Source organism: Paracoccidioides lutzii (genome assembly GCF_000150705.2).
Source record: "Paracoccidioides lutzii Pb01 unplaced genomic scaffold supercont2.79, whole genome shotgun sequence".
In the NCBI taxonomy this organism is placed as follows: Eukaryota; Fungi; Ascomycota; class Eurotiomycetes; order Onygenales; family Ajellomycetaceae; genus Paracoccidioides; species Paracoccidioides lutzii.
This window is the reverse complement of record NW_015441025.1, coordinates 11,310-24,839: the sequence shown is the minus strand read 5'-3', so window position 1 is coordinate 24,839 and position 13,530 is coordinate 11,310. Positions and strand designations below refer to the sequence as shown.

The following is a 13,530-nucleotide window of genomic DNA, read 5'->3' as shown; positions in this document are numbered from 1 at the left end:
GCTTCAGACTAAATGTTAATTTTTGCAGACTGAATATCAATTTTTACAAACTATTTTAAATAGCTTCTGATCTTAATTTCATCAGAAACTCTTACTACCAAACTCTGAAAAGTTTATTAATCAAACTTTAAAATTTGATATTTAACTTCTCTCAATCAATATCAAACTATATGTTGATCAAGCTGTTATTGAAGATTTAATTACTTAGTTCTACTATATCTACTTAAATATAGATTTAAATATATAAATAATGATTATTTCTCAGCTAGCTCAAGTTGAAGAAATAGAAAATTGAGACTATAACTTAATTCTCAATCAGATTTCTCATATATATGATAATTTAAATAAGATAACTGAGGTGAAAGACAAACTATATAGTATAAAGTAGAAATTAGATAAATTCCTGACAGTATATATTAATTTTAAATATATTTTCTATAAGATCAGAGTTTAGTATTGATTAGATTCTTCAAAGATATATTAATTTTATTAAGATCTCAGTATATTAATTTGAAATTATCTAACTCAGCAGTTAAATCTCTCTCAGATTTAGAAGAAATTTTTACATATTATTTAGCATTTAGCTTTTAGTTCTTCATATTTATTTACATCACATGCTTCTTAGCTCACTCACTCTAATTATTCTGATTATTTTGATTATTATAATTTTATAAATTTAAATCAGATTTAATTTAATATTTTTATTTTTTAAATAATTTGTTATCATATACTCTGTCAATTTTATCCTCTCAATAGAATAGATTTTATCAATAAGATTATTATTATATATTATAAATCTTATAATTATTGAGTTGAAAACTATTAATTTTATCTATATTTTTCTAAGCTCTATCATTGTTAAACTGTTAAATGAATTCTAGTTTTTATAAAAAAATCTGATAATAACTTTAATATTAGTAAGATATAAAAAAAAATCTATAAAAATCTAATAAATAATAATCAAAATAATTAGTCTACTGATAAGTTTAATAAATTTTCTTTTACTCTTTTTTTACTTTTAATATAACTGCTTAAGAGTAAATACTTTTTTAAATTAAAAGATAATGTTATAGTACAACTACTTCTATATAAATGATAATTAATCTATTCTGATTTTTAATTATTTTTATATATTCCGCTGCTAATTTATTTCACATTTTAATTTTTAATTTAATATTTTCATTGCAGCTACTTAGTTAGATATGATAAATTAAAGCTTGTTTTGTTATTATTCTAACTTCAATTGAGTCTTAACACTTTTACTTTTTTACAATACTAGTTATAGTGCTTCTTATATAATTTTTTTAATACTTAGTCTATCTACCTCAAGTGTTTTTATATAACTATTATAGATTAATAATAAAAAATATTAATAATTTTTTACTTTTTTTAAAAAAATTTATTTTTAATATAAATTTTAAAAAATTAACTAAGTTTTAAAAATTATTATTATATAATATTAAAACTTTTTATACTAATTTTTATTTTCATATTACTTATTAATTACTTTAAAATTAGTATCTTTTAGAGAATCAAAATCATTTTAAAGTTTAGTACTTTAAAAATAGTATTTAAAATCAGTATTTTTTAGAAATTAATTTTTTAAAATTAGTATTTTTGAAAAATAAAATTAATATTTCATAAAGAATTAAATTACTTTATTATTAATTTTTTATTTCAGAGAAGATTAAAGATAAAATTTATTACTAATTATTTATATATTTAAATACTTTAAATTTTTAATTTTTTTTTTAAAAGATTTAGTAATTAGCTACTATTTAATTCTATATATATATTTCATCTATTACTATTCTCTTTTCTTTATAGTACTTGCAATGTCTATTGTTAGAGAGTGAATGTAAGCTGCATAAAAAGAAAACTCTCTGTGTTGCTAATTGCTATATGATAAAATTTTAAGATTTATAAAAAAAAAGAAATATCAGAATCTGCTCAGATTATAAACTGCTTACATGATTATGTTATTAGATCATAATCAATTTACTCAGTCATATGTGAGATATGATCACATGATAAAGAGGAATCTAGTACTAGCATTAAATGTCACAGCTTCAGCTAGACGCAGGTGAACTGATGTTCAATTGCTAATTAAATAAGCTATCTGAGTGAATACTAAAATGATTTCTAAAAGATGAATTCAGAGAAGGCTCTATTTATATAGCCTTTTTTCTCTAGTACGGTTGCTATGTGATTGCCATATTTATGTGTTATTTATACATAGAGTAATTGTGAGGTTGTTTGCTATTATCTAGACAATTGTTATTTACTGATCATCTTGACCTGTATGATGACTGATCATCTCAGCTTGTATGATTACTAATCATCTTGGCCTGTGATGATTATGCTGTTGAGAAGATTGAATGTAATCCTATTCTACATTATCACATTATTTTCTCTTGAAGTCTAGATATGTTCTCATGTCAGTAGATTATCATTCACTTCATCTGCTAGATAGTCATTCTGTTTCCAAGCCTTTAGTCATTTACTTAATCATTTTGAGAGCTCTGCTTTTATTGAATTTACAGCATAAAATTATTGAATCAAATGTGGTGATCTCTTTAGATTTTATGCTGAATACTATGTTAAATCTTTATTAAATTCTAGTCATTTTATTCAGTATTGAAGCTTCTTATAAAAGATACAGCTTGCTAAAATGTTCTCAACTTCTCACTCATTTTCTTTTTATATGTTAACTAGTTTTGATGTCTCATTTAACTATTCTGGTAGAGGATCATTTGCAGCCTTTTGTAACTTATCAGAAGAGAATATTAAGTGGGTTTTCATGCTGTTTGATAGTTTTAGTCTATAGCTATTGTCTACTCTCTCAATGATCTCAAAGAGATCTTCACTTTGCTCTGTGAGTTTTTTGCTAAGGTATTGAATTCTATAGTTCTTTAGTGACAAGAAGACTTTATCTTCTATTTGAAAGTTTAGCTTATAGCAGTGCTTGTTGATATGTAATTCTATGATTTCTTGTATTTTTTTCATATTGTCTACTACTAGCTTTCAGATTTTGTTCATTTGAATGATATGCTATTTGGCATCTTCTCATTTAAGCTTCTCTCCTCTAGATAGTGTCTTAAGCAGTGACTTTCAATCAAAGAACATTCAAGATTCATATTCATAAGCTGTTAGGAAGAATGTCATCTCAGTTGATTTATTCATCAGAGCTTTAATCACGTGATTTATCATTGGCAGTCACTCATCCCAGTTGTCCTAATAGTAATTTATATATGAATAAAGCTTAATCATCAGATATTGATTCACAATCTCAGTCTGATCATCTGTTTGCATGTGATAAGCTGATAAAAGCTTCAGCTTAATTTTCAATCACCTAATGAACTTACTTCAAAAGTCTGAGATAAATTATGACTCATAATCTAATACAATTGAATTTGGTGCTCTATAATATCTATAGTAGTGCTTCAAGAACAGTTTTTCTAGCTTTTTGATATCTGCCTTTCTTGTAGTAGAAATAGATATAGATTTCTTGCTTAGTCAATAGATAATCATAAATATTGCTTCATAATCTCTTTTTATCATAGAGTTATTTATAAAGTTCATTGAAATGTGCTGTCAGGCTCTGCTGGGAATTGATAGTAGCTTCAACAGTTCTGAAGTTTTATCCTAATAGATCTTCATTCTTCAGCACACTAGGCAATTGTTCACATACTGATCAACATCTTTAGTTCAGTCATTCTAGTAGTATCTTGCTTTTACTAACAACTATAGCTTTCTCTTCCTAAGATGTGCTGTAGATGACTGCTCATGAATCTCTTTTATAAGATATGTTCAGAGAGTAGAATCTTTCTCAATTGATGTCATTAAATACTCTTCAAAATATAAAAGTTTATCTATCAGCTCTCAGTGCTGTTCTCTCTGTTGTACTTTCTCATGTTCTGGTCTCATTGATTCTGCTTCTTTATTTCTTGCCTTGATTTTATCAAGAATATATGTATCTGCATTTATAGCCTTGACCTCAATAGATTCTTTGATAATCTTTAGGTCTAATCTCTTCAGCTTGAGAAATAGTTACATCTGAGTGCTTTTGCTATCTTTTTGAACCTCTGGCCAACTCAGTGTGTTTACTAATATATTCTGACACCTCAGTTGATACTGAATTAGAAAGTAGAATCAGAAGAGGAACTCTACCTATTATACTTGTCTAGTATTAAGATTCTTAGTTGTCATGAAGTACTCAAGAACTCTATGATTAGTCAAAATCTTAAATCTCTCTATTCTCTAAAGGCCTTTCAGCTCAGCATATCATTCTGTCAGTGCTTTCATAATTTCTAGCATCTTTTTATCATAAATCTCATAGTTTCTCTCTGCTTCACTTATTGAAGCAGAATAGAAAACAAATAAATGTTACTGCTCATTCTCATATAACTGAAATAGAACATCAGCTATAGTATTATTTAAGACATCAGTCTCTACCTAAGTCTCTTAATTTGAGTCATAATAATAGAGCACAGGGGCTTTAGACAGAGCTCTCTTTATTTGATTAAAAGTATACTGGTAGGTCTCATTCTACTCAAAAGATTGATTCTTTCAAATAAGCTTAAACAGTAATTTCATAATCTGACTATAATTCTTGATAAAATATCTATAAAAGTTGCAGAATCTCAAGAAGAATTGAACTCTGTTGATTGTACTAAGTATTATTCATTTTGATATTACTGCAATCTTTTTTGAGTCTATTTTAATTCTTTGATTAGTGATAATAAAACTTAAATACTTTATCTATTGAATATAAAACTTATATTTTGAGATGCTTGTCTGTAGTCCAGCTTCTCATAATCTAGTCAACATCTTCTTGATATGCTTCTTGTATTTTTTTAAAGTTTTACTATAGATAAGTAGGTTATCTACAAAGACAATCATAAATTAATCTAAGTAATCAAAGAAGATAGTATTTACAAAGTGTTAAAAGATTACTAAACTATTGCTTAGGTCAAAGAGCATAATCTTATACTTGTAGATCTCATAATATGTTTTAAAGGCAGTTAGATCTTCAGTCTCAGAGTATATGTATATTCAGTGAAAGCCTTAATAAATATCTAATTTAATAAAGAACTTGGCTCCATTTAACTGCTCTATAAACTTATTAACTAGTGGAATTGAGTATCAATCCTTCTTTGAAATTGTATTAAGCTAGCAATAGTTTACACAGAATTTCAGCTTATCTGCAGTATGAGCTATAAGAATTAAAGAAGTAAATAAAGAAATCACAGATGAAATAAAGTCTTTTTCTAAATTGATCTCAAGATACTACTTGATAGTTTCAAGTTCTTTCAAGTTCATTCTGTATATTGGTATATGATTAATAGCTTTATTCAGATTAGCTTTCTTTTCAATCTTATTTTTATAGTTCACATTCTTTCAAAAGAGTAGTAATTGATTGAAGACAGTCTTTGAGAAAATATTATAAAATTTTTTGTAGTCTGCTGGCAGCTGTTTATTAATCATCTATTTATTTTTCAGTTCTGCATTAATAATGATCTTTTTTTTTTTTAATAATTTTATTTATTTCACAAAGGCTTAAAATAAAAACCTCTGACTTCTTGCTTCTTTCATGATAATGAAAGACAACACCTTCAATGAATGTCATTCTTTGCTGTTTGTCTGATTCATTTCTTCATTGAGTCTTTACAGGTTTTTTAGTAACTTTTTACTTGAATTCTTCATTGATAAGTTTATCATAGCAGTCTGCATCTTGTTGATGATCTGATCTCACTACTGATCTCTTTAGAATCTTCTTTAAGATTATTACATTGTATTCTTCTAATATCTCATTCTCAATTGTCTATATACTTGGTTAAACTAGGTATTGATTCTTCATGTCCAGTTATATTTCCTGCTTTACTAGTCAGGATCATCTTAGAATCATATCAGTGCTTCTTAGATTCATTATTAGTATTGATATGATGAAAAACCTTTAGTTATCTATTCACAGATGCAAGGAAATGATTTTTATAATTAAATTTCATGACCTAATGATCTTTTATCAGCTTCTCAGAGTTTATTTCTAAGACTTTGACACACTTACATGCAAAGCTTATATTAATAAGAATATAGCAGTTTGCTTCAGAATCTACTATTGCTCTTGTAGAAATAGTATATTCATTAAAAGCTACTTTGATATGTATAGTAAAGGGGTTCTAACTCATTAACTGATTCACATTTACAGTTCCTAGTGCAACTATTTTACCTGAGAAAAAGGCTTTTCTTAAATTTAATCTTTTTCTGACTTGATGACAGCAGTCTCAGTATCTACTTTCTTCAGTTCTATGTCTTACTTATATGGATAATTTCAAGCTATATGATCTTTGCTTCAGCAATTGAAGCATTTCATATTCTTTTTTCAATTCTCAGTTGTCTGTGCTAGTGTGATTGAAGTTGATTCATAGTTCTGAGATGTGAAAGTTTTTTTACAACTGTTTCAGATCATTGAAGTTTCTTCATGACTGAGCAATCTTTAGTTGTGATGATCTGGTATGCTCTTAATATAGTGAGCAGTCTGAGTGCAGATATCCTGAACTTTTTGAAAGATGCTACAATTGATGCAGACTGCTGCAATCATAAATTGAAGATCAAAGAAAATCTTATAAAAAAAGTTTGCTTTATAATTTTTTTTATAAATCTAAGCTTTACTATTCAAGTGTAAGAATTTGATCATAAATATGTGATAGTTATTTTTATTTCTCATTATTAGATATTGGTATTCTGTCTTTGCATTCTCAAGCTTATTAACATTCTCATATATCTCTTATAGATACTTGAACACTTTCTCAGCTGTTTTAAACTTCTTAGAATAGTCTTTCTTTATTCTTGAAGCTAAGTGTTTGATAGCTTCATCATCAGTTCAGTTTTTGATATAGACAATACAGCTTTCTTTAATTGAAAAGTGATTGATGTTGACAGCTAGCTTGTGTTTTATTCAGAAGAGTCAGTTTTTAAATATCAGTTCTTTCTTATTAATAAGATGCTTAGAGTCATCAAGTTTGACTGATTGTCATATCTGTTAATTGTTCATCAGTTTGATTTGAGAGACTAAAGAGTTCACTGTCTGCTGTAAAACATTTTATTCCTCTATCAAACTGTTCACTTGCTGGTTAAGTTCACTCACTTACTTTCTCTGCTCATCTTATTCTACTCTAATTCTTTCTAGAGTGCTTCTTGCCTCATTCATAAGATCAGCAATTTCTTGATATACTCACTCTAAGTTTTTTTCAATTATCTCAAGAAATTGTTTCTTGAATATAAGATTCTTTGACCTCATATTCTTCTCAGTCAGAGTCATCATATTTCAGTCTGATCTTCATAAACTATCAAATTCTCTAACTGCTTTTGACATCTTAGCAGTTTTCTCAGAGGTTTCAAAACAAAAGTAGATAAGAATTCTTAGAGGTTTTTCACCTAAAAAGCTGCTTTAAAAAGAGCAAGAAAAGTAGATGATCTTAGTATTATATCACAGCTTCAGCTAGGAACAGGTGAATTGGTATTCAATTGCCAATTAGATAAGCTATCTGAGTAAATACTAAGATGATTTCTAAAAGATGGGTTTGGGGAAGACTTTGTTTATATAGTTAATTTTTCTCTAGTACTGTTGCCATGTGATTGCCACATTTATGTATTATTCATACACAAGGTAATTGTGGGGTTGTTTGCTATTGTCTAAGCAATTGTTGTTTACTGATCACCTTGGCCCGTATGATGACTAATCACCTCAGCCTGTGGTGATTATGCTGTCGAGAAGGTTGGACGTAATCCTGTTCTACACCATCACATCAAGTCTAATATCACCCTTTGATCTAGAAACAGGCATGCTATCATACTGAAAAATTGTCATCATCTTCATCTTTCAGATAGCTGTCTGTTTCCCATATTCTTACTCATTTATTTAGATGTTTCAGTGGTCCAGCTTTAGTAGAATTGACCTCATAAAAATTTTATATTGTGTATAATAATTCTATGAAGTTGTGAGTGAGATATCATAAAGAATTCTCATCAAATTTCTTTCAGTGTATTTGATACTACAGCTTGCTTCAGCTTATTCAACTGATCAGTATATAATTTATTTCTCATTCATTTTTATTATCTATTTCAATTAAGTCTGATGATCTAATAGTCTGATCAGATAGAAAGTCTCTGAAGTTCTTATGTAGCTTGTTTGAGAAAAAGATTGAATGAATCTTCATTATTGCAGAAAGATTTAGTTTGTAGACATTGCTCATTTTTTTCAGAATTCTGAAGAGATCAGTATTCTGCTCTGCTAGATTATAGCTTAATCAATTCATCTTGTATAATTTTAATATTAGATAAATAAAATATTCTACTACAAAGTCAGACTCTTGATAGTACTTGTCAGTCTGTTTCTTCATTTGTTTCTATGTTATTCTTATATCTTTACTTGCTTAATTTCAGATCTCTCTCATTTGATAAATGAAACTTCTTACTGCTTTTTGATTTTTTTTTCTTATTCATGTTCAATTTCTTCATCAGTGATTATCAGTCAAATGATATTCAAAGTTCATATTTATTTGCTATGAGAAAGAAGAAGATCTCTATGAAAGCATTTGAAGTAGCTATGAAGACATGATTTATAATGAGTAGTCACTTATTTCAGTCATCTTGATAGTAACTGATATAGAAGTGAAGACAGATGACAATGTATTGATTTATCACTTCTATCTGTTCATCAGTTTATATATGATGTGCTGTTAAGAGCTTAGTTTTATGTCTAGAATCTGTATAAACTCATTTCAAAAGCTTGATATGAACTAAGAGCCTCAGTTAGAGATAATTAAATCAGATATATTATTGTATGAATAGTAGAATTGAATAAATAATTAGATCAGCTTTTGAGCTATAACTCTCTAAGTGATTAAAATGAAAATTGTCTTCTTGCTTAGTCAGTATACTATAATTAAAATAATATTGTAATCTGTTTTACTTTTCAACACATTCATGAAGTTTATTACAATATGCTATTATATCTGTTCTGATATTGATAATGACTTTAGCAAATCAGAAGTCTTATCTTTTAAAACTTTACTGATCTAATATATATAATAGTTTTGAATGTAGTGTAGAACATCTATCTGCCAGATGATTCATTAATAGTATGATTACATCAGAGTCAGAGTCTTTTATTCTTCAGATTGTGCTGTTAAAGCTTGATCATAAATTTTCTATAGTAGATTAGCTATCAAAATTTTCTTTTTCTGAATAGATATCATTAGTTTTTTATTATATTATAGTATATTATCTTTTATTATATAGGAACTATTCTCATCATTTGTCTGTTACTGCAAGAGTTCAATTGAGATGACTATCTTAATTAAATATACTATGTATTCAGTAATATTCTCTTTCTCTGAGGAGTTGATGCTAGCAATACCTGTAAAAGGAGTAATCTGAAGATCAAAGGTCTATGATTCTAGAAGAATCTGTATACAGCTGTTCTGTTGTCTTATAATTAGCTCAGATCTGCTCAATGCATCTGCTAGCAGATTGACCTTATTTGATTGATACTTGATCTCAAAGTAGAAATAAAAAAAGAACTCTGCTCAGTAGACTTGATATATATTCAGCTTCTTGATAGTCATGAAGTATTTCAGTGCACAATAATCAGTGAGAATCTTAAATCATTTCTTCTGTTATAGTCTCTCAAGCTCTGCTTATTATTATTATAAGACCTGGACCACTGTCAACATTTTCTTATTATGAACTTCATAATTAAGCTCTGTATCATTCATTGACTTTGAATAGAAGACTACTGAGTGTCAAAGATTATTTTCAAATCTTTGACTTAGTATCTCAGTTACTACTTCATTAGAGATATCAGTTTCAATATAAGTCTCTCATTCAGAGTTATAGTAATATAGTATTGAAGTCTTCATCAGCTATTTCTTTAGTTTTTCAAAGACTTATTTACATTCTGATATCTATATAAATGAGATAGTCTTCTTTGTCAACTGATATAGTGGTTTTGCAATTCAGCTGTAGTTTCTTATGAATCATCAGTAGAAATTATCAAATTCTATAAATGACTAAACTTCTTTAACTATGATGAGAGTTTATCATTTTACAATAATAGTTATCTTTTCTAGATCTGTTTTAATTTCTTTTGTACTGATAATAAACTCTAGATATTTTATTCTCTAAACTGCAAATTCACATTTCTGAATATTGATTTACAAATCAATTATCTTTAGTTGATCTAGTACTGAATTTATTTGCTGCTTGTACTCTTATATATTTATGCTATAGATTAAAAGATCATTCATAAATGTTATTATAAACTTATTCAGATAGTCAAAAAAGATACTATTAATAAACTGTTAAAAGCAGACAGAGGTATTTATAAGATCAAAGAGAATTATCTGATATTTATAGATCTTATAGCAAGTTCTAAAGTTGATCAGATCCTTAGACTCAGAGTTTATTTGAATGTGATAAAATCTTTACTGAATGTTCAACTTTATAAAGTATTTTATCTCATTGAGTCAGTCTATCAGCTCATATTAAATGCAAGAAATACTGATTTTATTTGATTATAACATTCAGCTTGTGAAAGTCAATATAGAATTGTAACTTTTTCCCACTACAGATAATCAGAATTGAGAAGGTGAAGAGGACTAAATTTGAAATGATAAAGCTTTTTACTAGATTGACTTTGAGATAAGTCTTCACCATCTCTAGTTCCTTTAGATTCATCTTATATAAAGATACATGTTCAATACTCTGAATGAGGTTAATGTTAGGCTAAAACTCTATTTTAAAATCAATATTCTTCTGTAATAGAATAATTCATTTGATACTTTCTTTAAGAAATAATTCTTCTAGTCTTTCAATCATTCTGATAAGTTGCAAATCAGCTTCTCATCAGACTCATTCTTAGCTCTCACTAAACTTTACTTCTTCTCAAGCTGTTTATCAATTTTATACAGACTGATTATAAAGACTGTCAAGTTCTTGTTCTTTATATAATCATAAAATAAAGTAGTATCAATAAAATTTATATTTATTATCTATGATGCTATCTTCTCCCAGGTCAATCTCTACCTTGTTTTAAGTATCATGGCTAAACTAGTCTCTTTCAATCTACAGAGCTGAGTTTGATGCTCCTGTCTAATCTTCTTGTTCAGTTTGATCTCTTTTTATTTCACATCTATTTGATGCTTAGATTTAGAGTCTGAGTGCTTCAGTATTGACCAGAGTACTATTTTCAACATCAACTCTGTCATCTGTTCAGAGATAAACTATTTATTTAGTCAAATCAGATGTTGATTTTTAACATCAAGCTATATATTCTATGCTGTCAATCACTTTTATATCAGGATGACAGAGTGCTAGTCTAGGTTCATTATCAGTAGAGAAATATTCTGAAATCTTTGATCATTCACTTAGAGGTTTAGAGTCAATGTACAGTCTATCACTTTATCAGAGGCATCATTGTATCTCTTCATGAGATATTTGAACAGGAGTTCTTGAAACTTCCTATTGAAGAATCTTGCTAATTTTATGATATATCAAATATCAATAAAATTTACATCATTCACTTCAGTATCAGCAACAGAATTTGTAGAAGTAGCAATTTCATTATAGACTAACTTGATTGATATATTAAAGCTTTTTCCTTTAATCAAGTTCTTCATATCAAACTTCTTATAGACTATTAAACTATCTGAGATGAAGTCTTCTCTTAGACTCACTCTTTTCTCAAATCTACTAAAGACTCAGAAGTACCATTCTCTGTGAGCTCAATAATCATCTATTAAAACTTCTATTTCATGAAGTAGTTCCTTGTAATGTGATTTTTCTCCTTGCAGTAATACCACTGAATATCTGAATAAGTGCTTATAGTTTTCTTCATAATATAGAATTTTGTAGCAGAGGTGTCAGAGAGAGTTTGACTATTAAAGATCTATAAAATATTTTGCTTGAAAGTATTAGATTCATTTTCTTACAAGCTCTTTGACTTCTAAATAACATTAATTATCTGAAAGATATAAGCTACCTGAGTACAAATCTTCTGAAACTCAATATATGTATTTGTGATTGTATTGACTACTGCTATCATTCTCTGAAGATTAAAGAACAGCTTATCATTGAAGTCTGTCTTGTAGTCTCTATTGACAATCTTGACCTCACCTGTCAGGTGTAAGAATTTTGTAATAAATTTATAATAATTATTCTCATTGCATATAATCAGCTTGTGATAATCACTTTTGACATTGTGCAACTTGTTAACATTCTTATATATTGACTTGAGATGCTCAAATATCTCTTCCATAATTTGATATCACTCAAAGTAGTTCTCTTTTATACAGAGTGCAATATGACATGTCATATTCTTATTAGTCTGATTTTTGATATACACAATTCACATACATTCAGTAGAGTAATAATTGGTATTCTTTTGGAGCTTGTTCTTCATCTGAGAAAGTCAGTGTTCAAATTTCAGCTCTTTACCATCAGTGAAATATTTCAGATCATCAATCTTGACAGATCTCTTGGCAGTCTCAGAGAGAATAATATTTTGACTTGCTGTTTGATTACTGACTATTATGCAGATCAGATTATGATTAAATTCATCATGTTCAGCAATTAGCTCATTAATCTGACTTTACTTAACAGTGATCTGATTGATAATATTGTTCTATTTCATTCTCAGATGTGTAATTGTATCCCTTAATATTTTTTTATTATTAAAGATGTCATCAAAGATCACTGTTAACTCATTATAAATATGATTATTGTCTGAATAAATTATCTCTCTAAATTTCTCAATTGTGATGTATGATTGATCAGTCAGTCTTGTTAAAATGTATCATCAATTTTTTTGATCTCTTTCAAGAGATTGAGAGCCTGCAGTGGTCATTTGATGTCAGATTAAACTGTTGTCTTTGACAGTGCTGTTGTCTTCAACAGTTGATCTGATATATTGTCAGACTCTCAACTAGCAGATTTTAATTCAACTAAGATACTTGAATTTTTCATTAAAACCTGAGTGAAAAGGTAGAAGGAAACCTTAGAATTATGTTAGAAAGTGAATGTGAGCTGCATAAGAAGGAAACTCTCTGCATTGCTAACTGCTATGTGATGAAATTCTAAGATTGATGAGGAAAAAGAGGTGTCAGAGTCTGCTCTAATTATAAACAGCCCACATGATCACATGACTGGATCATGACTGATCCGCTCAATCACATGTGGGGCGTTGTCACGTGATGGAGATAAACCTAGCCTCAGCGCCAAGCTTAACATCTATACTTTTACTTTTTTATATTACTAGTTTTAGTGCTTCTAACATTTTTTTTAATATTTAATTTATTCATCTCAAATGTTTTCATAGTTTCCAATCACTCTAAGAGAGGTTATCTATTAAGTCTATAATAATAAATTTAAAAAATAACTTATAAACTAATATCTCATATATAATATTAAATAAAGAAATATATATAAAAGAAACTCTTTAGAAATAATCTTCAAGTCTAACTTCAAAAA

At 27.7% G+C, this 13,530-nt stretch overlaps 1 protein-coding gene across 1 annotated transcript; it reads right to left on the bottom strand.

The window, feature by feature from the left end:
• Nucleotides 1-11,809: 11,809 nt before the first annotated feature.
• Nucleotides 11,810-12,588, bottom strand: PAAG_09098 (hypothetical protein; the record flags this gene model as incomplete). Its single annotated transcript, XM_015846732.1, has 3 exons — nucleotides 11,810-11,950; nucleotides 12,017-12,268; nucleotides 12,533-12,588. Coding segments are annotated over 3 exons (449 nt in total), but the record flags the coding sequence as incomplete, so codon positions are not given.
• Nucleotides 12,589-13,530: the final 942 nt, after the last annotated feature.